Source organism: Polypterus senegalus, chromosome 3 (assembly GCF_016835505.1).
Source record: "Polypterus senegalus isolate Bchr_013 chromosome 3, ASM1683550v1, whole genome shotgun sequence".
NCBI lineage: Eukaryota > Metazoa > Chordata > Cladistia > Polypteriformes > Polypteridae > Polypterus > Polypterus senegalus.
Window position 1 is genome coordinate 232746471 of NC_053156.1, and position 24397 is coordinate 232770867.

The 24397-nt window shown below is 38.1% G+C and overlaps 1 protein-coding gene across 2 annotated transcripts in view; it reads right to left on the minus strand.

The window, feature by feature from the left end:
- The window catches only part of tead3a (TEA domain family member 3 a), a 168312-nt gene that overhangs the window by 12897 nt on the left and 131018 nt on the right, over positions 1 to 24397 (minus strand). The window contains exons 8-11 of one of the 2 annotated variants that reach the window (XM_039748751.1): positions 23791 to 23925; positions 6496 to 6539; positions 990 to 1051; positions 75 to 211 (exon numbers count right to left, since the gene is read on the minus strand). In XM_039748751.1, coding sequence (XP_039604685.1) covers positions 75 to 211; positions 990 to 1051; positions 6496 to 6539; positions 23791 to 23925 — 378 coding nt within the window. Of the gene's footprint in view, positions 1 to 74; positions 212 to 989; positions 1052 to 6495; positions 6543 to 23790; positions 23926 to 24397 lie in introns of both variants that reach the window. The other variant, XM_039748750.1, reaches the window with a different exon arrangement.

The following is a 24397-nucleotide window of genomic DNA, read 5'->3' on the forward strand; positions in this document are numbered from 1 at the left end:
GATCAGTTGTTTATAACTAATATCTGTACAACAGCAAGGAGTAGACTAATTACTTACTAAGACTTCTTACTTACTGTGTCAGGATCCCGCTGAACTTCCATAAAGGCAGAGTACTCAAGCATTCGTAGCTTAGAGGAGGCAATGGTACGATCCTGCCACACTGGCACAGCAGTAGCTACAGGCGGAAGAGGGGCAGCAAGAGGCTCATAACCTATAAGATGCACATAAGGTATCAGTAAACTGAGGATTAGTGAAATTATCATTGTGATGATCATAACATCTGAAAACCTGTCACAGATGCTGTTTCTAATAAGCAAGCAGATACTATATGGCTAAGACAGAACCAAGATAGAAATGTTGTCTTTGATAGCATTTGCTTTAAAGTCTCAGACAGACTAGAGAAATAATAAATGCTAAGCTAATATTGGTTTCATGCTTTGTCTAACTTTGACAGCATCTGCTCCACTATTTTTTAGGTAGACTTATTTATATTTTTCTAGCTGTAAAACTGGAAATAACTGTAAATCTGGCACAAAGCAACAAATACACCATTCAGAAATTAGTGGGTCCCGGTGGTCCAAGTTAAAAAATAATTTTTTATCTGAAACTTACTCATTCTTGTTTATAATGATGTCCACGAAAAAAAATGAATTTCATGTTTTTTTGGATACCAGAGATCACAAAATGTATGAAACAACTGGCTTTGATGAGGACCAGCAGTGGTCCAATAATGAACAACAGCACACAATAGTGAAACATCCATTAAATAGAACAACTTTGGGTGGAGTATTCCTTTAAACTTTTTTTCTATAATTTTCCTTGGGCAAAATTCTGCTATATGGTAACGTTTTACAAGTGGTGTTATGAAGTGTGGCAAACATAAAACTAAAACAAAATAATCAAGAATGATGGCACCACATGTCACAAATTCTAAATAAGAAACAAAACTCAAGTGGAGCACCAAGTGGGTACGCCAGTTATGTCCTTACCAGGTATCTGAGGCGGAACTGGGCCTTGCATGGCATAGCCTTGTTGTGCAAATGGCTTGATGCTGTAAAATATACAAACAAACAAATAAATACATAAATATGGAGTCCAAAAAAAAAAAAAAAAACAAATAAATACAAGCATTAATGGAGAGTCCAAAAACATTTAGCTTATATAATAATAGCTCACAAGTCTTGTTAAGGGATACTATAACATTACTCAATCTTGTATGTTATCCATCAGGGTTGAAAAATTAGAAGGGTAGACAAAAGTGTTGAAAAAGTTAGGTAACATAACAATGCATATCACACACTGAAAGAAATTATTAGCATTGTAAATAGAATGTAATAGTTCTTTATTAAACACTGCTGATTTTTGGAAATTAACACAAACAGGAGGATTTGACTAATGAGCACTAACTGAGCAGTCAAAACACACACTACTTTCATATTTTAGCTAATTTATAAAGTGACCACTGTTGTATTGTATCTAATATTCAATTAACAAATATTTTCAGATTTGAATGTAATAATGCATCTTTCATTTTAAACCATCAATAATGAAGAACTAAAACAAGAAAAGGGTGATGAACTAAAGTGCCAATTGCATTTTATTCCACACACCATCTTAACAGGACAAATTTTACATGATAAATTGTCATCTGTAATCACTGTTAAAATTACGCAGGTACAGTGAGAGACAAGATACAGTGGAACCTCGGTTCACGAACGTCTCGGAACACGTACAAATCGGTTTACGACCAAAAAGTTCGCCAAACTTTTGCATCTGTTCATGACCACAGACTCGGTATACGAACAAGCCAGTTTCCCTTTCGGTTTGTGTGCGCTGATGATTTCCGCACGTGTTCAGTCTCTCCCTGTGCAGAGAGAGAGAGAGAGACACAGACGCACGCGCACAAGAAAGACACACACAGACGCACGTGCGCGAGAAAGACACAAAGACACACACACACAGACGTGCGCAAGAGACACACACAGACGCACGCGCACGAGAGAGACACGCACACACAGACGCGTGCGAGATGAGAGAGAAACGGATGGATGCATAAGGCCGAGAAGGTAGTTAAAGAATGCACCAGGGCTTGTTTTTAAAGAGACAGATTAGAGCATTGTTTTAGCCTCGCTGTATTTAATGAATTACAGTGATCGGTTCATAGTGTGCATTGTTGCAATGTTACTTTTCTTGGTGTTTTATTAAATTACGAATTTTTCAAATGATCATTTGTTTCCCTGTACCTAAAACTCATTTAAAAAAAAAGTGTTTTTAGTGAGCGGTTCATAATGCTATAGCGCAAACTCTTAGTGTTAGTTTTCTCTGTTATTCAATGTTTTTACATTTAGTTTACTATTACGCTGTGCATTCTATGGTATAGTTAACTATATTTGTGCTTACAAATCTTTTAAAAAATATATTTACATACAGTTCGGACGGTCTGCAACGGATTAATTGTATTTACATACAATCCTATGGGGGAAATTACTTTGGTTCAAGACCAAATTATGGAACAAATTATGGTCGTGAACCGAGGTTCCACTGTATATGCATTATAGGAGCACACAAACTGTACTAGTGTTTTGTTTTCCTGATTGTCGTAAAACGTATACATGCAAGTTATTTATGAATTACGTTGTATTCAGATATCTAAACTTGGCACTTCAAGGTTACCTGAATAGTTAAAAACTTTATAAGATGATTTTAAAATTTGCTGAAAGGTTGAGGCCTACTGCTTTTCTAACTAGTGGCAGAGGACTAATCATGCTAATTCACAAAACAAAGCCAGTGCACACTGCTCAAATCATAGCTGTTTCCAAGTCACTTAGATGTTAGTAAGAACTGTCTAATTGCGACTTTTGGACAAGAAGAGACAGGAATATCCCTCAGTGGATTATCCAATAGAATTATGTGACAGCTAAACCACCTGCATGACTATCCAAATGTTTATTTATTGTACTGGTTTTTGTAAGACCACACAAAAGCAAAATATATGGGAGCATGTCAGAGTAAAAGCATTGTCAACGTAGTAGTGAGTTTTGCAATGCTATTTACAGGGACATTCCTGCTTATATTACTGCGAAGCAGAAAAGATCACAGCTTTTTAAAGTGATTTTCTTGTGCTGTGTTTCCCCGAAAATAAGAGCAGGTCTTATATTAATTTTTGCTCCAAAATATGCACTAGGGCTCATTTTCACGGGATGTCTTATATTTATTCATGTACAACAATATACATTTATCCAAATACAGTCATGTCATCTCTTCTGGAATATCGTCATAACTCTCCACGTTCAAACCCTGAATTTCTTGCTGCTCCAGCCGCTTTTAGGATCCTCCAGGATCGTTGTGCATTTGATAAATGGTTCGATGTGGTGAAGCAAAATGCTGACATACAAATGCATTCATGGTGCTTTTATATTCAAGAGTCGCATATTCCCCAAAGTCTGCGGTGGGTTGGCACCCTGCCCAGGATTGGTTCCTGCCTTGTGCCCTGTGCTGGCTGGGATTGGCTCCAACAGACCCCCATGACCCTGTATTCGGATTCAGCGGGTTAGCAAATGGATGGATGGATATTCCCCAAAGTAATGACACATTGATGCATTTTTAAAAGTCTCACATACCATCTTCTGTGCCATCTTTTTTTTTTTTTGCGCCTTTACAATATAGCATCAGAATGTACGGCGGCTTATTTGAGCCACAGAGAAAAAAAAATAAGGACATAATGAAAATGTCTATTTTGTGATTAAAGTGAAAATTTTGGCTTTAACCTTGTGGTTTACTTTATCATTAAAGCAGACTGTCGTAAATGTCATCTTAAAACCGACCCAGTTGTTAAATCGCTATGTGCTTCTAAGGATTCCTCCTGAACTGACAGCAGCATCGCCCCACAGAACACATTACATTTATGATATTCCAGCTCTCTAAACATTTAGAATTCTTAGATTTATACTTGATATCGCTTTCATGATGAAATGCATTAAAATATTTGTTATATTTTACAGATAAATTGTTAACTTTGTTTAAATAATGAATACTGCTAATAGTTACATATATGGGGTGGCAAGGTTGCAGAGTGGTAGCACTGCTGTCTCGCAGGGAGTCACGTCACTTGTGTTCCCTGCCTGGAGTTTGGAGGTTTCCACCGTGTGCTCAGTTTTCCATCCAAAGACATGAAGGTATAGGGATTTGGTGAAGCTACAATGATGGCAAGTGTATGAGTGTGCTTGTGTTCACCTTCCAATGAGTTGAAGCCACATCCAGGGATTTTATTTCTGTGTTGCGCCGATGCTGCTGGAATGGGCGCATCCCCGATTTGATGGGTGTAATCATTAAACATCTTTTTCAGAGATATTTTGGCAAGGTGTCCTCGGAATTTAACGGAATTTAACCCGGCCTTAGACGCCTTACTTTTCAGCTGATGATCTTGACTAGGGCTTATTTTCGGGGAAACAAGGTATGTATAAAAGACTGGCTGCTTTCACATTTTGTTATTGCAAATCATTACAAACGATCACATAAAAAAAGTCTTCTTTAGAATTAACTTGTTATAATTTGACTACAGTTACTTTCATACTTTCTATTTTTTACATATGCATTTTTCAATGAGATTGTAAAGTAATGAAATGGAAAGAAAATTTCCACCTTCTGTCGTTACCTTACAGTCATAATATCTGCACTTGCCAGAAAGAGACTTACTGAGCATTAACCTATTTGGTAGTAAACCAAATGCATCAGGTGTGTGTACCATTTCCCATTTCTAATTCAGGCCAATCATTTTTAACTTTGTAAAATTGTTTCTATGCTGTCAAACACTTTTGAACTAAAGACAAAAAATAAGAGAAATCTCTCATAAATCTTTGTGTAAACATTAACCTACTTTAACCACTAAAACCATAAAAAATCCACAACCGTATTGTTTCATTTACCTACTTGACAGATAACAAAAATCACATTTGATTAAAATATCCACATTACGTGAAAGTTTTAATGTTTATTAATGTAGGACTGGGAAAGTTACACTAATTTTTGTGATTAATGTGGCCAGTTTAATGCATTAAAAAATGTTGTCACATCTAGATCAGGCAACAATGAGCTTGCCTCATACATACTGGTGTTCATTTTCTTGATTTATACATACCGATATAAATGCAGGGGAGTGGGAGGAAAGGGGGTTGGGGATTATGGCAGTCCTGGTGCAATTGCAAAGAGAAAAATTGCACACTTTTTTTTTTTTGTCATTTTACGTTTCTGTAAGAAGATTGAATCAATATCATACCACCTAAGTGCAAAATAAGTTATCTTTGTGTGGCACTAAAACCAAAATAAGTCTCCAGTATCTTTAAATTTAACTCACATGTCTGTCAGGTTGCTTGCAGTGCTGACTGCCCTAATACAATGACAAAATTCTACAATGATTATCCCTACCCATTATTCCAGTCACAGCTAATGGGCTACAGCAGCAGGAGACCACACCAGGTGCCACTCCTGTCAGCTAAGAATAGGCAACTCAGGCTACAATTCACATGGGCTCAATAAAACTGGACAATAGAAGATTGGAAAAACATTGTCTAGTATGATGAGTTTCGATTTCTGCTGTGACATTTGAATGATAGGGTCAGAATTTGGCATCGACAACATGAAAGCATGGATCCATCCTGCCTTGTATCAACGGTTCAGGCTGGTGGAGTACTGGTAAAGGGGATATTTTCTTGGCACACTTTGGGCCCCTCAGTACCAACTGAACATTGTTTAAACGCCACATTCTTTTATGACCACAGTGATGGCTATTTCCAGTGGGGTAATGCGCAATGTAATAAAGCTAAAATCATCTCACATTGGTTTCTTGAACATGACAATGAGTTCACTGTACTGAAATGGCCTCCACAGTCACCAGATCTCAATCCAATGGAACACTTTTGGAATGTTGTGGAATGGGAGATTTGCATCATGGATATGCTGCCGACAAATCTGCAGCAACTGCATAATGCTATCATGTCAATATGGACCAAAATCCCTGAAGAATGTTTCCAGCACTTTGTTGAATCTATGCCACGAAGAATTACAGCAGTTCTGAATGCAAAAGGGGGTCCAACCTGGTACCATCAAAGTGTACTAATAAAGTGGCTGGAGAGTGTATATTTCTATCTTAATGTGCATAAAGAAGAGTTTTCATTAACCATTTTTATATGCTTGTGTTTTACCTCAAATTAAACTGAACTATTCAGGAAATCAAATGGAAGTGGTCTCAGCTCTGCGAACTGACATTATGGAAAACTTGACTGGATATCAGAAAAAATTCTAGCGTAAAAGTACTCCATTTTGCTCTGATCATTGAGGGGAAGGTGTTGAACAGTCATTTATTTAGCTAATACATCAAAACAATATTTGTTTTTCACTTCAAGTTAAAAAGTCTAAAAGGCTTTTACAAAAGCATCAAAGACAGTAAAACACTGAACACTTCCAAATCTTGCAATATTCATTTCTGACATTACTTACTCCTGAGATGTTCCAGGTTGTCCTGGGATGGGGCCAGTCCAGAACTGCTGGGGAAGCAAAACACATATGTAAACAAAACTGAAACATAAGAAGGAACCTAATATAATACAAAAAGTTTAGTCTGCAACATCAGATGTTGCAAAGATCAGTCATAAAACTGTGTAACCTCTCCTCAATTTCTGAGCAAAAGGTGGTCCCTGGCAAATTAATGAGATTTAGCAGCTCATATAATACTAGATTTTTTTTTTACTCCAAGCCCAAGGTGCTCAAATTCAGGAGAACTCATCACATACTTTGATTAAATGTTGCAAATCAGCACCTTTACTAGTCTTGGAGGGAACACCTGTAGAACATTTCTGGACATAAACTCTTTTTGGCTCTGTGCCATTCTATATCAGTCACTGACTACTTGTATGGGCCACAGGACACTATTTAGTGAATGTATTTATCCATGTCATGATGCATGCGTTGCCAACAATGTAGGTTCTGCATAATACTGTATGTAACTCTATACTTTTTTTCTGGTTTTAGAACACTCTGATATGTTTATCCAAGGGTTATTTTTCCCAGATCTCCTCGGTTTCACATAGAGAACTACAAGTAGGTACAGAACTGGCATCATAAGGGTGTCTTAGTCCAGTGTCTTAACCAATACACCACACTAAGCGCTATGGATTGTCTTGCTACTCAGTCACTACCCTTTAAATAGCTTGCTTATGCAAACAATGCATTAGTGGTATTCCATGTCGTCGTTTAAATTGAGGCCCTGGGCTTAACCGAGTCAGTTTTGGCTTCACCAAAAAGAGGATTAGGGCAGGTCATGCTTGGTCATTAAGGCAACTAGGTGCTAGCTCTTAGCCTGTCTTGTACCAGGCTTCGGATGAAGCTTAGACTAATGTTAAGAATTGAGAGTTCATGAAATTCCCACCCAATAAGAAACAAAACCTTGGAGAAAGTTTCCGGGTTTTTATTTTTTTTTTTTAGCTCATCTAATGTTGCCTAATTCTCATTTAAATTAATCTCATTACAAAATGGTTAAACATTAAACTAAACAATCTATTGAAAATAAACCACACTTATTATTATGCATTTCATTATCCCCTTTTAGCATACCTAATTTTGCTGCATTCTTAGTTACATTATCATTTAAATTAATCTGATATTCCATAAAAAGTGGTAAAACATGAAACTACTTTCTATTTAAAAATATGATACATTATTTATTGTTGTCATTTAATTTACTACACTATTCATTCCCATTGCTCTTTTTGTCAAAAGGAAAATAGTAATAAAAAATAAGCTAAAAAAGACATGTTGCATAATGTTAAAATCATCAGTGATAAAAAATACCAATTTCAAATCAGCAAACCTCTAACATTAAGTTGTACAGAGATGTTCATGGTAAGAAAAAACGCAGCACTTTAAGACCGTCTAGGATCAACCATGGTGTGCGACTGTATTTCTGTCCTATGTAGAGCTTCTAAACTACCAACACAAATAATACATACTGTATGTTATGACAATATTTGTATGTATCAAGGTTATTATAGTTTTGCCTTTATTTCTATATTTTTTCTGACCTTACTTGGAAATTCAGTTTAGTTTTAGTTTTCCTTCATCGTGCATTTTTAGTTTTAGTTTGGTTTTTATATTACAAAGACATTTCTATTTTATATATATATACTAGCAAAATACCCGCACTTCGCAGCGGGGAAGTAGTGTGTTAAAGAAGGTATGAAAAAGAAAAGGAAAATTTTTAAAAATAAACATGATTGTTAATGTAATTGTTTTGTCATTGATATGAGTGTTGTTCTCATATCTATTTCTATATATATATATATATATCTATATCTATAGATATCTATCTATATAGATATCTATAGATATCTATAGATATCTATCTATATCTATATATATCTATATATATATATATAGATATCTATATCTATATATAGATATCTATATATATATATATATATATATATATATATATATATATATATATATATATATATATCTATATATATATATATACACTCACCTAAAGGATTATTAGGAACACCTGTTTAATTTCTCATTAATGCAATTATCTAATCAACCAATCGCATGGCAGTTGCTTCAATGCATTTAAGGGTGTGGTCCTGGTCAAGAGAATCTCCTGAACTCCAAACTGAATGTCAGAATGGGAAAGAAAGGTGATTTAAGCAATTTTGAGCGTGGCATGGTTGCTGGTGCCAGACGGGCCGGTCTGAGTATTTCATAATCTGCTCAGTTACTGGGATTTTCACGCACAACCATTTCTACGGTTTACAAAGAATGGTGTGAAAAGGGAAAAACATCCAGTATGCGGCAGTCCTGTGGGCGAAAATGCCTTGTTGATGCTAGAGGTCAGAGGAGAATGGGCCGACTGATTCAAGCTGATTGAAGAGCAACTTTGACTGAAATAACCACTCGTTACAACCGAGGTATGCAGCAAAGCATTTGTGAAGCCACTACACGCACAACCTTGAGGCTACAACATGGGCTACAACAGCAGAAGACCCCACCAGGTACCACTCATCTCCACTACAAATAGGAAAAAGAGGCTACAATTTGCACGAGCTCACCAAAATTGGACAGTTGAGGACTGGAAAAATGCTGCCTGGTCTGATGAGTCTCAATTTCTGTTGAGACATTCAAATGGTAGAGTCAGAATTTGGCGTAAACAGAATGAGAACATGGATCCATTATGTCTTGTTACCACTGTGCAGGCTGGTGGTGGTGGTGTAATGGTGTGGGGGATGTTTTCTTGGCACACTTTAGGCCCCTTAGTGCCAATTGGGCATCGTTTAAATGCCACGGGTTACCTGAGCATTGTTTCTGACCATGTCCATCCCTTCATGACCACCATGTACCCATCCTCTGATGGCTACTTCCAGCAGGATAATGCACCATGTCACAAAGCTCGAATCTTTTGAAATTGGTTTCTTGAGCATGACAATGAGTTCACTGTACTAAAATGACCCCCACAGTCACCAGTTCCCAACCCAATAGAGCATCTTTGGGATGTGGTGGAACGGGAGCTTCGTGCCCTGGATGTGCATACCACAAATCTCCATCAACTGCAAGATGCTATCCTATCAATATGGGCCAACATTTCTAAAGAATGCTTTCAGCACCTTGTTGAATCAATGCCACGTAGAATTAAGGCAGTTCTGCAGCCGAAAGGGGGTCAAACACCATATTAGTATGGTGTTCCTAATAATCCTTTAGGTGAGTGTATATATATATATATATATATATATATATATATATATATATATATATATAGCAAAATACCTGTGCTTGGCAGCGGAGAAGTAGTGTGTTAAAGAAGGAAAGAGAAACAAAAGGAAACATTTTGAAAATAACGTAACATGATTGTCAATGTAATTGTTTTGTCACTGTTATGAGTGTCACTGTGATATATATATATATAGCAAAATACCCGTGCTTCGCAGCGATGTCATGTGCTAAAGAAGTTTTGAAAAAGAAAAGGAAACATTTTAAAAATAATGTAACATGATTGTCAAAGTAATTGTTTTGTGTATTTGGCAGCAGCGTCACAAAGTTGTTTTCGTCTAGCTGCATCAGAAAATGTACCACGACGTCTGATACGCCTCCTTTTTACTGTTTTCTCATAGCTTGGATTGCTGCTGTCATAATGGGTTTGAGTCTACATATACATATATATATACACATACATATCTTCATATCTATATACATATATATATACAGTAATCCCTCGCTATATCGCGCTTCGACTTTCGCGGTTTCACTCTAACGCGGATTTTAAATGTAAGTACATCTAAATATATATCACAGATTTTTCGCTGGTTCGCGGATTTCTACAGACAATGGGTCTTTTAATGTATGCTACACGCTTCCTCAGTTTGTTTGCCCTGTTGATTTCATACAAGGGACGCTATTGGCGGATGGCTTAGAAGCTACCCAATCAGAGCATGTATTACATATTAGCATCCCGCGTGGAGCTTGATTGTTTGCTTGTCTCTGCCTCTCTCTAACCCTCTCCGACTTTCTCTGCGCCTGACGGAGGGGCTGTTTGCTTAAAAGATACTGACGCTCCTCTAAAAAAATGCCGCTTTATTGCAGTGCTCGGCATATTTAAAAGCACACATATTGATTTTTTGATTGTTGCTTTAATCTCGCTCTCTCTCTCTGACGTTCTCTGCACCTGACGGAGGAGATGTGAGCAGAGGGGCAGTTTGCACAGAGGCTGTTTGCTTAGAAGATACTAACTCTCCTCTAAAAAATGCCGCGGCAAACTTAAAAGCACAAGTATTGATTTTTTGATTGTTTGCTTTTCTTTGCAGCTCTCTCTCTCTCTCCCTCTGAAATTCTCTGCTCCTGAAGAGAAGAAGATCTATTTGCATTCTTTTAATTGTGAGAAAGAACTGTCATCTCTATCTTGTCATGGAGGACAGTTTAAACTTTTGACTAAAGGGTGTTATTTCATGTCTAGAGGGCTCTAATAATCTTAACAGTGTGGGAGAGTTTATAAGGGCTTAAAATATATAAAAATAACTACACAAACATATGGTTTCTACTTCACGGATTTTCGTCTATCGCGGGGGGTTCTGGAACGAGGGGGGATTACTGTATATACACATACCTATCTACATCATATATACACAAACATACATACATACACACACAAATTAAATATATATATATGTGTGTGTGTGTGTGTGTGTATATATATATATATATATATATATATATATATATATATATACATATATATAAACTGCTCAAAAGAATTAAAGGAACACTTTGAAAACACATCAGAGTATAGCATAAAGTCAATGAAACTTATGGGATATTAATCTGGTCAGTTAAGTAGCAGAGGGGTTGTTAATCAGTTTCAGCTGCTGTGGTGTTAATGAAATTAACAACAGATGCACTAGAGGGGCAACAATGAGATGACCCCAAAACAGGAATGGTTTAACAGGTGGAGGCCACTGACATTTTCCCTCCTCATCTTTTCTGACTGTTTCTTCACTAGTTTTGCATTTGGCTACAGTCAGTGTCACTACTGGTAGCATGAGGCGATACCTGGACCCTACAGAGGTTGCACAGGTAGTCCAACTTCTCCAGGATGGCACATCAATACGTGTCATTGCCAGAAGGTTTGCTGTGTCTCCCTGCACAGTCTCAAGGGCATGGAGGAGATTCTAGGAGACAAGCAGTTACTCTAGGAGAGCTGGAGAGGGCCATAGAAGGTCCATAACCCATCAGCAGGACCAGTATCTGCTCCTTTGGGCAAGGAGGAACAGGATGAGCACTGCCAGAGCCCTACAAAATGACCTCCAGCAGGCCACTGGTGTGAATGTCTCTGACCAAACAACCAGAAAGACTTCATGAGGGTGACCCAAGGGCCCCATGTCCTCTAATGGGCCCTGAGCTCACTGCCCAGCAGCATGCAGCTCGATTGGCATTCGCCATAGAATACCAGAATTGGCAGATGCACCACTGGTGCCCTGTGCTTTTACAGATGAGAGCAGGTTCACCCTGAGCACGTGACAGAAGTGAAAGGGTCTGGAGAAGCCATGGAGAACATTATGCTGCCTGTAACATCATTCAGCATGAGCAGTTTGGTGGTGGGTTAATGATTGTCTGGGGAGGCATATCCATGGAGGGTCACACAGACCGCTACAGGCTTGACAAAGGCACCTTGGCTGCCATTAGGTATCAGGATGAAATCCTTGGACCCATTGTCAGACCCTATGCTGGTACAGTGGCTCCTGGAGCACGACAATTCCTGGCCTCGTGGTGAGAGTATGCAGGCAGTTCCTGGAGGATGAAGGAATTGATACCATTGACTGGCCACCACACTTTCCTGACCTAAATCCAATAGAACACCTCTGGGACATTATGTTTTGGTCCATCCAATGCCACTAGGTTGCACCTCAGACTGTCCAGGAGCTCAGTGATGCCCTGGTCCAGATCTGGGAGGAGATCCCCCACAACACCATCTGTCATCTCATTAGAAGCATGCACCGATGTTGTCAGGCATGTATACAAGAACACAGGGACCATACAAAGTGCTGCGTACAATTTTGAGTTGCTGCAATTAAATTTTGGCAAAATGGACTAGCCTGCCACATAATTTTTCACTCTGATTTTTGGGGCGTCTTTGAATTCAGGGCTCTGTAGGTTGATCATTTTCATTTCCATCAAACGATGTGGCATCCTTTCGTTCCTAACACATTACCCAGTCTATATCAGTATAGATATCCAGGAGGATTTCTTTTCCCATTGAGATCTGATGTGTTTTCAAAGTGTTCCTTTAATTTTTTTGAGCAGTTTATATATATATATACACACATACATACAAACATACACACAGGTATATATATGTATGTGTCTAAATGTGTGTGTATAGCTTTGGTCACTGAGTGCAAGTGAAAAATAATAAAATATAGTCTATAAGTTATTAAACAGTAAAACATTAACGTTTTAAGAAGTACAGGAACATTGAGCACTACTGGAGTGTTTGCGGGTAAACTACATTTTAAAGACTGTGTAACACAACAGGTAAGTAACTAACATCAGCTAAAATGTATATGGATCATCTCTCGGTAGTAGATCCCTTTTGAAAGGCGCTACACGACGGCTGTGGTATAGAAATTACATTTTCTATGTGAACGTTCAAATTTCTGCCTCTAGTAATGTGCCTTATCGGCATTTAAAGAAAATTAGTTTTTTGTCCTCTGCAGTGTTAAGAGAGAAAGGCTTTGGTTTGGGATAAAAGGAAAAAAGGTGTAAAGAAAGGAAAGTTGCCTTTTCTTTTATATAGTATAGAGATGTGTTCGCTGACGTTATGATCGACTTTTGGGGACAGTCGCGGTGGGTCTTGTGTAGACTGGTGAGACGTCCCCGCCATTAATCGGCTGTGATGGCACTGTGAGTCCTCCACTCCTGTGCGTGTGTTCATAATCCGAGCTGAGGACCTCATAATCGTATACGTGCAAAAGAAAGTGTGAATCGCCTTAATATTATTTTGCCGTGGTGTAGAAAAGGGGTTCCGTGTTTGCACTTGTCTGGGCTATAGCTCAGGGGGAGGATGAAAAAAAATGAAAAGTGCTCACTTTGACTTAAGGCAGAAGCGCAGTCAGCGTCTCAAAGGCCGGCACAGCTATGCGCTACATGCGCCGGCTGCTCGACTTTTGCTGGGCAGGAGACACCAGTTTTGCAGACACGTTCACGATATCAAAAGTCTCAGCTCTTTGGAGGTCATTCATATATATATATATAGCAAAATACCCGCGCCTCACAGCGGAGAAGTAGCGTGTTAAAGAAGTAATGAAAAAAAAAAAGGAAACATTTTAATAACAACGTAACATAATTGACATTGTCATGAGTGTTGCTGTCAAATATATGCCTGCCTAAGTAAATCACCCTCGCTTCGCTCTTACTTTTTTACCGTTCATTTATTCATGGTTAGTGGCGGAAAAATTATAAAATGGAAGGAGGATTACACTGAGTATGGCTTTACCAAAACAATTATTGATGGCGAATCGATTATTCATAAAGCTTGAATTGGTGATCTGTTAGCCGCGGAGCTCAGAGCGAAATGAGGTAAATGGGAGGGGAGATGATGACGTGACTCCACCACCCGCCTTAACTGTCAATCCCCCACAAACACAGTCTCTCGGAATTTGCATAAGCACACCCCTTCACCTGCAATTTTAACTGAGTTACAAAGTGATCAAAACTCTCGTTTATATCCTGCGCCCTCTCATTAAACTTGTATCCCGCATTACCCATGGGCATGAGAAACGCCAGCGGCAGCCTGTCTATAAACTTAATTTAAAGTTTAGGTTTACACCTTGCCTTCTTTCCAAAGTAGCAGCACTCATGAATGTGGTTGTATATGTCACTCGCTCACTTCTTATTATTTCGCTGCCTTCTCAATTATATAATGCATGTTTTCTTCAGCGCTTTTTGGAGGTCTTCCTGGTTTTCTACGCACTGCATTGACAGTCAGTTCACGTGATTACGTGGGAGGCGTGATGATGTCACACGAAACTCCGCACCCACGGCTTTCGAGCTCAACTCCATTACAGTAAATGGAGAAAAATACCTTCCAGTTATGACCATTACACGTAGAATTTCGAAATGAAAACTGCCCAACTTTTGTAAATAAGCTGTAAGGAATGAGCCTGCCAAATTTCAGCCTTCTACCTACACGGGAACTTGGAGAATTAGTGATGAGTGAGTGAGTGAGTGAGTCAGTGAGTGAGTGAATGAGTGAGTGAGTGAGTGAGTGAGTGAGTGAGGGCTTTGCCTTTTATTAGTATAGTTTCAGTTTTAGTTTTAGTAATTATATTATGGTTAAAGTGCTACTATGGAGTTTAGTTTTTGTGTCACAATGAGACAGAACTGTAGACTTAACGGGTTTGGATATAATATGAGTTTAATGTTAGTGGAAGCTTACTACACTACGCAACACAGTTTACTATTTGGTTTTGTTTTTGTCTGATAAAACAAAAAATCAAAACCAGATACTGAATATGAACAATTTCACACAATTTTATAATTTTTTAAATATTTTCTATGTCATTTGTGCTGAACAAATTTGCGCTGATTGTTGGCACTTTTTTCTTTTCCTTTTATTGCCCAGAATGGGCCAATCTGTAATGAAATGTAGGTGAATTTTAAGGAGTGAGGGTTTTTTATTCTAAATGTCTACAGCACACAACATATCCTGCTCCAGCAACAAAGTGCTTATAATGAATGCCTTCAGTATTGCATTCAAAATAACTCAGATACTGGGCTTTGTTGTTTTCTATCAGCCATATTGATCTCTGATTCCATCTCAGGCACAAACAATTCACAGACAGAATTTTGCCACCTGCAGGCCTGAAAAATATGAAAAATCAGAAAACAGAATCTACTGTGTTCTGACAGGTGTGATCATGAAAATCACAGGGGCTTAGGAAGAACAAGGCTCTTAGGCTTGAATCAGTGTGCAGACCCCGCCTAGCTGTATTGAGGGAAACAAAGAAAAACAAACATGTAGTGTCAAGGTTAGGGGCCATGAGACTTGAATAGCCCATCATAAGAACAGTAAACCCTTAATAAGCAGAGCAAGAGCAGGTAATAAGAGTATGGACGAGCACAAAATGACAGAGACAGCATCTGAGATTATGAACAATATATATATTATCTAAATCTGTTTATTCAGAGCAGGATCACAGGAACCTGGAGCCTACCCAAGCAGGTTTGGATGCAAAGCAGGAAAAATGCCTGGTATGCAATATCTATACTAATAACAGGCAAAACCCTCACTAACTCACTGATCACTAATTCTCCAACTTCCCGTGTAGGTAGAAGGCTCATTCCTTACAGGTTACTTACAAAAGTTAAGCAGTTTTCATTTCGAAACTCTACGCAAAACGGTCATAACTGAATCCTACTTACATACATATATACGTCCATAGCCTGCAGCTCGGTCACCGTGTGAGGTGGAGTTGCATCCCCCATCCCCACGCCTCCCACGTAATTGGCTGCCTGCCCATATAAGGCTGTCCGTTGTTCCGGTCTCTTCATTCCCTTCCTTGTTTTGCCACGGTATTCATGTCTCCTTGCTGATAACTGCAGCCTTTTTATTTAATCCACGGCTTCTCCGCTGTTTTATTGTAAGTTTATTACACTTATTACACAGTTATTGTGTAGGTATTTTAGATTTAGTTTACATTGTTCAGGTACCCATTTCACTGTTCCAACCGTACCCCCATTAACATGTCTAACGAGGTGATCACCATCGATTAAAGAACTGTCACTTACCGAGTGGTTTCCATGCCTGGAGATGGCGCCTGCCTTTTCCATTCTCTGTCTTACATATTGCACGGCCATATCAGGCTCACTCTTGATATCCGTATGAACATTGTGTCTTATGTATTGAATGACTGGGACAGGTTCAAGGTGTGGACTGATGACGGTACAGGAGATACAGTAATTATACTACACAGGGGCACTATAAGAATGAAATGCTTAAGCCCTTCACCTATGCTTCTGCATGCTAGTTGATGGCTATAGCTGAATTTCTTGGTTGTCGCTTTCAAGTGTACCGAAATGGCCAAATATTTTACACCTTTGGAGAACCGCCAATGCCTTTTACACATCTTAGATTCACAGGTGACGATTTGAGTAGTGGACACTTTGATGGTTATGAATGCTTCAACTCTCAAAAGCTGGATGCGAAGTTATCGATGAAGCCAGTTGTATGCTTACAACGCTTGACAGATGCCGAATGTCACTTCAGCACAAGTCCTGCAAATACTGTCGTAATTGAAACAAACCATGAAACTCAAACCAAATTCAAATTATGACAGCAGCAATCCAAGCTGTGAGAAAACAGTAAAAAGGAGGCGTGTCAGACGTCGTGGTACATTTTCTGATGCAGCTAGACGTAAACAACTTTGTGACGCTGCCACCAAATACTTGCAGAAAAATCCACAAGTTCATAGATACGCTGTCACTAAATTACTCGCAGGCAAATCCACAAGTTCATAGACACGCTGTCGCTAAATACTCGCAGGCAAATCCACAAGTTCATAGAGACGCTTTCACTAAATATTCGCAGGCAAATCCCCAACTTAATACCAGGAATGCCTGTTAAACATCTTAGATTCACGAGTACCGATTTAGGTAGTGAACACTTCGATGAATGAAACCTGTTATCTTTACAACGGTTGAGAAACACAAAATGTAACTTGAGCACAACACGTCCTCCAAATACAAACCTGATTGAGAGAAATAATGATAATCAAATCCTTGATGACAGAAACACTCATAACAGTCACAAAACAATTACATTGACAATCATGTTACGTTATTTTTAAAATGTTTCCTTTTCTTTTTCATAACTTCTTTAACACACTACTTCTCCGCTGCGAAGTGCTGGTATTTTGCTAGTGTATGATATGGCTGATGTTAAGAACAAAAAGAATATGATTTTTCAACTATCTATTTTGAGAAAGAGAGAAACATTGAAAAAATGGGGACAAATATTTACAAACATAATTCTGCTATTGGATTCTTTTCACAATATCTGCTATTAATAATGAATATTAACTAAAAAATAAATTAATAAATATAGCATAAATACAAAAACACATTACTATGTTTAGCTTTTCATCACTTGGCAGACTCTCTTTGCCTACCTACCTAGTTCAGTAGAGACATTGCCAACTCAGGAATTTTACAAGATTTGCATCTCTTTGTTGTTAAATGACATTTTTAAAGCTAAAGTGATTGGTTAGCAACAGCCTGCTGATCATGCATTACGACCTAGTCAGTCTCTAGATCAGTGATGTTTTATTTTCAAAAACCGAGAGGGGTCTCCCCTTGACTTTTAGTGCACTCAGATATGAGGATGGATATTTGAGGAGTAAACTGCAAGACAATGATTATATTATGTAAATTAAAGAACCATCAACAACAAATCAAATTAATAATATATTGAATAATTATTATAAAAGTATTGTTGATTAAATTGGACTCTGCAGCTGTATGAATAATAAAGAAAAAAATCGAGTATGTGTTCAGGTAAAGTACCACTTCCAGTTGATGGATTTGGCCCAAAAGTTAATAGAGATCTACAATTTTGGTGTAACGGCCACATGCCAAATTTCATCCATCTATCTAGTTGCGTTTTTGAGTTACCGTGTTTACACACAGACATAATTCCGAAAAAGTGTATTTTCGGACCTGGGGAGGTCTAAAACATCAAGATTCATCAAAATCTCAAGGTCGAATTTTATGATTATACTTTCTCTATACTTCATATGCAAAGAGGCAGGTGAATTACTGTCAACAAAAAGCAGGCACCTGACAAATAAACTGAAATGTTACTCACTCATGATTTTTCTGTTCATATGGTAAAGTTTTTGTTGACCAGCACATTCCAGTTTCAGGCGTTTGAATTACATCTTGATATACAACAAGTGCAAAGAAAGGCAGTACGTACTGTAAATCACTTTCTATTAGACACACTTTACCCGCATATTCAGTTGCTCAGTCACCGGAAATGCTGTGTGAACAGCCGCCCTCCTTCACCAGCCGCCGTTCACTGGATGAATATATGCGGGTGGCTTATGGTGGATGACTTTCAGTTTTAGAGTTTAAAAGTTATAAGGGTTAAAAACTAACAGTAAGAATATTCATTCAAAAACAAAAACTAAAATTATTATAGTAAATTATTTTATTTCATTTAGTCTTTCCAGCTACTTTAATAGTTTTGTTTAGTTTTAGTTTTTAATTTTGGTTTTGTTAATTATTTTATTTCAGTTTACTAAAATGTTTTTTTAATAATAGTTTCAGTTTTGATTTTAGTTTTCGTTAACTATAATAACCTTGGCATGTACATTGTAAAATAATTAAGAGCAACATACAGTACGTTAAGCTGATTCAGTTGCACACGTCAATAATTCAATTCATTTGACCTATTTATTATTTAATAGCCACCTTGGTATTTGAGTAAATTTAAAAATATCTGATATCCCTTATTCTATATGTACCTTCAGCGCCTTTCCTCCCAATCTCATGCATGTCTGAACCTTTCTTGACTGTCGTTCCCTCTACTGAGTGTGGTAAAGCATGCAATGTAATAATTAAAAAATAAAGTACAGTATTTTCATTTCAGGGGTACATTAGATGACCATAATGAGATTATCATCAGTACTGCTACTGGACATGTAACACTGATCCCCGCAGTGCAGCATGGCTAATTAGCATGCATAATTAGCCATGTGCTCAGCTGCAATATCAAAACAAGCCTTAAAGGAGCAATCTCTTTATCTCCCTGAAAAAGAAAAAACCATGTGAAACAATAATAACAAATTTGTAACTGTTTACATGGTGTTTCTACCGTCTTCATGGAAGAAAAAAGGGCCTGAGCAAAGCATCCACATAAATGGCTTGGGCAAAACATCCACATAGAGATCAGAAACAAAAAAAAAAGACTTGTAGCTGCATCTGGTGCTGCTAATGTGTGGCCCAAGAGTGCAATGATCACTTCCTACTTCTTCATTTAATTTAAAGCATTTTGTGGTTTCAAGCAAAGTTCACAAACATTTCCATGATAATTTTCCATGATAACTCGTGACAAAGTAAACTCTGCAGGGTTTGTTCATTGTTGTATTAAAGCATGATTGTATAGTAATATACCCCAGTTTATACTCCATGTTTGATATATTTTTTTACCTCTTGTACCTGGTAATTTGCCTATGCTGTAGACTGAAAGTGTGCCACCCCATGATATTCAATGGTCCCGTTTGTTCACACCACTAAAAATCTTTTGGAGTTGCTCCTGATCAGAGCACAGGTCAGTTGTTTTATATGATACTGATGTGTATGACCAATCACATTGTGCAATTAGACAAATAGATGAGGTGAACCTCCTGCAGCAGGAGTCACATCGGGGTATCACACCAGTGACAGAAACTGAAACAAAAACTCATCTCAATTTCTGGAAGCATTTTTTCAGGTGACAGTTTCAGCTTTTTTGAATGCTAAAAGTGCATTAAATATCCTAGTATTCTAGTAATTCTGAAGTATGTTTTTATATATTATTTTCTATTGCTCCTAAATGTGCTGTGCATATTGTTACTGAATACTTACTTGTCTTAAACAGTAATTTTAGTATTTAGTAAGTCATCAGTTATTTCTTTACAATTACGGTATACATTAAAATGCCACATAAAACTGCAAAGCAAAGCTTTTTTTAGAATAAATGTAAAAAACTGTATCTGTTCTAGCACCTTACAATGAAGCTCTATAAATTCCCAATTTTAAAGTCTAATGACTTAAACACCCACTTTGAAGCAGCAAAGGTTTCCATTTAAGAAAACATGCCTTCCGCATTAATGAGGCATTCTTGCGACAACAGGAGGAAACTAGAAAGTTTACTTAGACCATGGCAAGTGGTAGCATTGTGAAAAGAGCACGCGAGTTTCATTCTACTTTGTACACGTAACAATATATCTGAAGAGCAAATTGACACACCACAAACCCATTATCAACACTGTTTTAAATGCATGATGAGCCACAATGGCTGATGATATAGTAATAAGGGAACTTGGCACAATGTTATTGAGTGAATAAATTCATTGACCCTGAAGCTAATCAATCTGTAAATGCATGCAGACTTATGATAAAGCAGGTCCAAGGCTCCAAACAAATGGCCAGTTTTTAATCAATAATCTGTTTGGCTGTGTCTGTCTCCGTGGGCATGCTCGCAAAACCGGGTGGGGAGTTAAAGAGATAGTTGGGGTGAGACGGCCCTGAATGTAAAGGTGCGATCATTTTCAATTGCGCCCACTGAGCCATATAAGTACGGGCTGGCACAAGAGATCAGGAAGGAAGAAACAATGACGGAGGGAGGAGAGCCCTGGAAGAGTGTGTGACCGACACTTGGAGTGGATAGAATGGTTCGCTCCAGCTGAGCATTTCAGAGGAGCAGGAGTGACTGGGATTATGGACGGCTCTCCGTGGAAGGCAGCGGTGGTCAAGGAGGGCTGGGAGGAAGCGCTCCAGCTTGAGTGCCCTGGCCAATGGGGACCCAATTTTCAGTTCGGCGAGGGAGCCTGTATGTAGCCAGGGGTCGGAAGGCTGCCGGACCAGTTGTAGGTCAGCTGCACCTGCGGATAGGGTGAATCCCCTGTTGCAAGGCCCGTATGGGATAAACAGGGGAGCCGCCAGTTAAAAGGGTAAAAGGGAGAAGGCAACTTTTTTTTTTTTTTTTTAAAAGGACAATTTCAAGCCAGTATTTTATCCTTGTTTTACAGGATTTACTAGGGATTTTAACCTACATTTGTCACTTGTTTTTTAAGGATTATTTATTTATGAACTGTTTTTTTCTACACTGCACTTTATTGGGGAACATTTGTTTTGATTTTTTTATTAATAAAAGCATGGGGCACTTTTACACCATCCCCTTGCTACAAGTATGATTTGTCCTTATTTGTCAGCTCATTCAATTACGTCATCAACGGTGACAGGTTCAAGTGGCTCTCAAATCTGGAAGCTGGAGCAGGACCTGCACTGTCAAAAGACTCCAAGCACAACCAGCTTCTGAAAGGCAGGAATGACAGCCCACTCTGCCTATGTTAAAACATCTTTATGCTGAGCTTACCAAAACTTCAACGTGATTAAACTTACTTGAATTGACATTGCTAAGCTGGCCCTAAATTGTGTGTGGGGATTCGCTCTACGATAGACTGGCACCCTTTCTGTGGATTGTTTCTACCTTTTGTCCAATGCTTTCTGGGAGAGGGTCAGGCTGGACCAGCACCCTATCCTGGGTAAGCAGATTACAAAGATGGATGGATATACATAGGGCTTGAACTGGGACAGTATGTACCAATACGACATACCGACTTTCTCACGTTCAAACACTGGATGATTGCATGTAATGTCTGCTCAGTTCTCCTCACTTCATTGCCTGCCATGCAATCTCAATTTTCTCTCACTGAAGCACACATCTGCTTTATCAATCTAGCCTGGGCAGGCAGTATCTTTCCTATAATGAAAGAATCTATGCAATCATAAATGTGATTATTTTACATTATTATGTCTAGCTGTCCACAGAGCAGATTCATTAAGGATAATCCAAAGTAAGACAAACAAGGAAGTTGGCGAAGATGAGAGGCTCACAGACAGCCTTCTTTTAAAATGGCAGAATCTCACAACAATGGCTTTCTTTTTGCCCTTTTCATTCAATAAATGACATAGATACCCTGTTTTGCAACATGCGTGAAATCTCAAGACACAATCAATACTTGCTAACATTTTTGACTTGTAAAACTACAAGAAAACAACATTTTTAAAATGGTCTAAAAAACACAACTTTAGAACACAGTTTTATGTGACACATTAATATATCCCATGATCACTTCAAAAATACCAAACTTATTTAAGTGTTTCAAGTATAAGGTTCACCAACTAATATGTTTACATCCAAACTGGGCAATTTATAGGAAACTTTTTAAAATTTGAACAGTGTCATTAATATTTTATCATGCAATGCACACATTCATAACCATAATGTATTTAGGCATCAGTCTACTATGGATTGTCACGCAGCCTCTCTGTTTCTTAAAAGTGGACGGTATTTCCTTTTTCATGTTATTAAAAATTAGATCCGAGTATTACTTTTTGATCAATAGCTGAAAAGACCTACACTTCCTCTGTTACATGTTATTCTATTTTATGACAATTAAATAATAATATGCCAAAATACATCATACATTGCATCTGTTTCACGCTCAAAGACATAGTTACTTAATCAGTAGATATTCCACTCTCCTTTTTCTGCTTTTTGAGATCTTGATAGACTATATTGGTGATTGGTTCTTGGAGCTGTCTAAATATCACAAGTGCACACATAATCGCGGATTGCCTAAGCCTGTCTTGAGTTAACAAGTAGTAAGGCTTACTCAGCTATGTCTCGATTTCATAAGTGCTCTTTGCGGAATGCCATACAGGTTTCCTTATGAAATAATTGGATAAACTGTTATTGTTGCTCCAAGCTATAAGCTAAAATGATAACATTTAGTGGAATCCCCAAACGGCACCTAATTTGCTATCTGCATTTCACTGTTAAACTACACTAAGTTTATAGTAAATGATTTAAAGGTTAATACTGGCAAAAAGAGCTCATTCTATCTGGTGTCTGTGAGTGCTCCCGATTTCCTAGATCCTATTTACAAATAAAGGTATTGGTATCCTGCCCTTTACAGTTCATTGCAAGCTGACACCGGATTCACCGAGGACACCCTTGTGTAAAAGTTTAAGGAAGATTCTGTCACTTTCTGCCACTTTAGTACCTGGCTTTTAGAGAAACCAACAAAATGAAAAATACCAGTTTACTTGTGCAACTTCATTGACTAGTATACATTTCTCCTTTAAAGGAAAGATCCTGCCAGGCCCTTCAATTTGTGGATTAGATATGTGGTCTGTTGGCTCTCATTAACTCCTTACCAACCAAAAAAACAGGTTAAAAAACACAATGTGAAGAATTACCCAAATTAACAATGTGTAAAGTAAAACAACTTGATACGCTTTTCTCAGATTCTTCTGGAAGGAAGAAAGAAACTAAAACCAATGCTTCTATAGACAACAAAACATACAAGAAAAGATGTGTAATGCGAATATTGATGCCAAAAACTTAAAAACATTTAATCCAAACCGACCCACAACCTGACTCCCACTTTCAGGTACATGGGCCTCCAAACCCAATGTGCTCACCCTGGCTGGCGGAGCGTATGGAGGTTGGGCAAGCGAAGGGATCCCTAGTTTGGTTTGTACCACACTGGCAGAGACGATCTGTGCCGATGACAGAGCAGCCATGTTCTGGAGGGCCTTGTCTTTTGAAGCTTGATCCTTAAAAAGAGAAAAGGAATAATGCTTCCATCTTTGCACAAAAGTTCACAATCTGCACCCACCATTTTTCACTAGGAATTTAATTAATGCAGCTAAGTAAGTCACTCTGTATGGTTTTAATACTTAGTGTAATTCAGTCCAACTCACTGCAGGATACTGTAAAGAACTGCAGTAACCAATCCTACAAAGCAGCTGTCTTCAATGAGGAAAAATTGACTGACGAATACAGAAAATAAATGTGTTTAGGCTGCAACTTACCTAGGCTTGCTTTGACAAATGATTAGATGAGGTGGTGTACTGTAACTGTGTGTGTGTATCTGTGGTAATGGACAATGTATTTTTATCTGGGGTACAGAATACTTTTATTTCAGTGAGGAAGTGCTTGTACCTGGATTTATTTGACTATCTAGTTTAGCAGGGTCTGGAGGACTGAAGTTCTAGCAAATGTCTCATAGTAAATAACTGCAGTGTG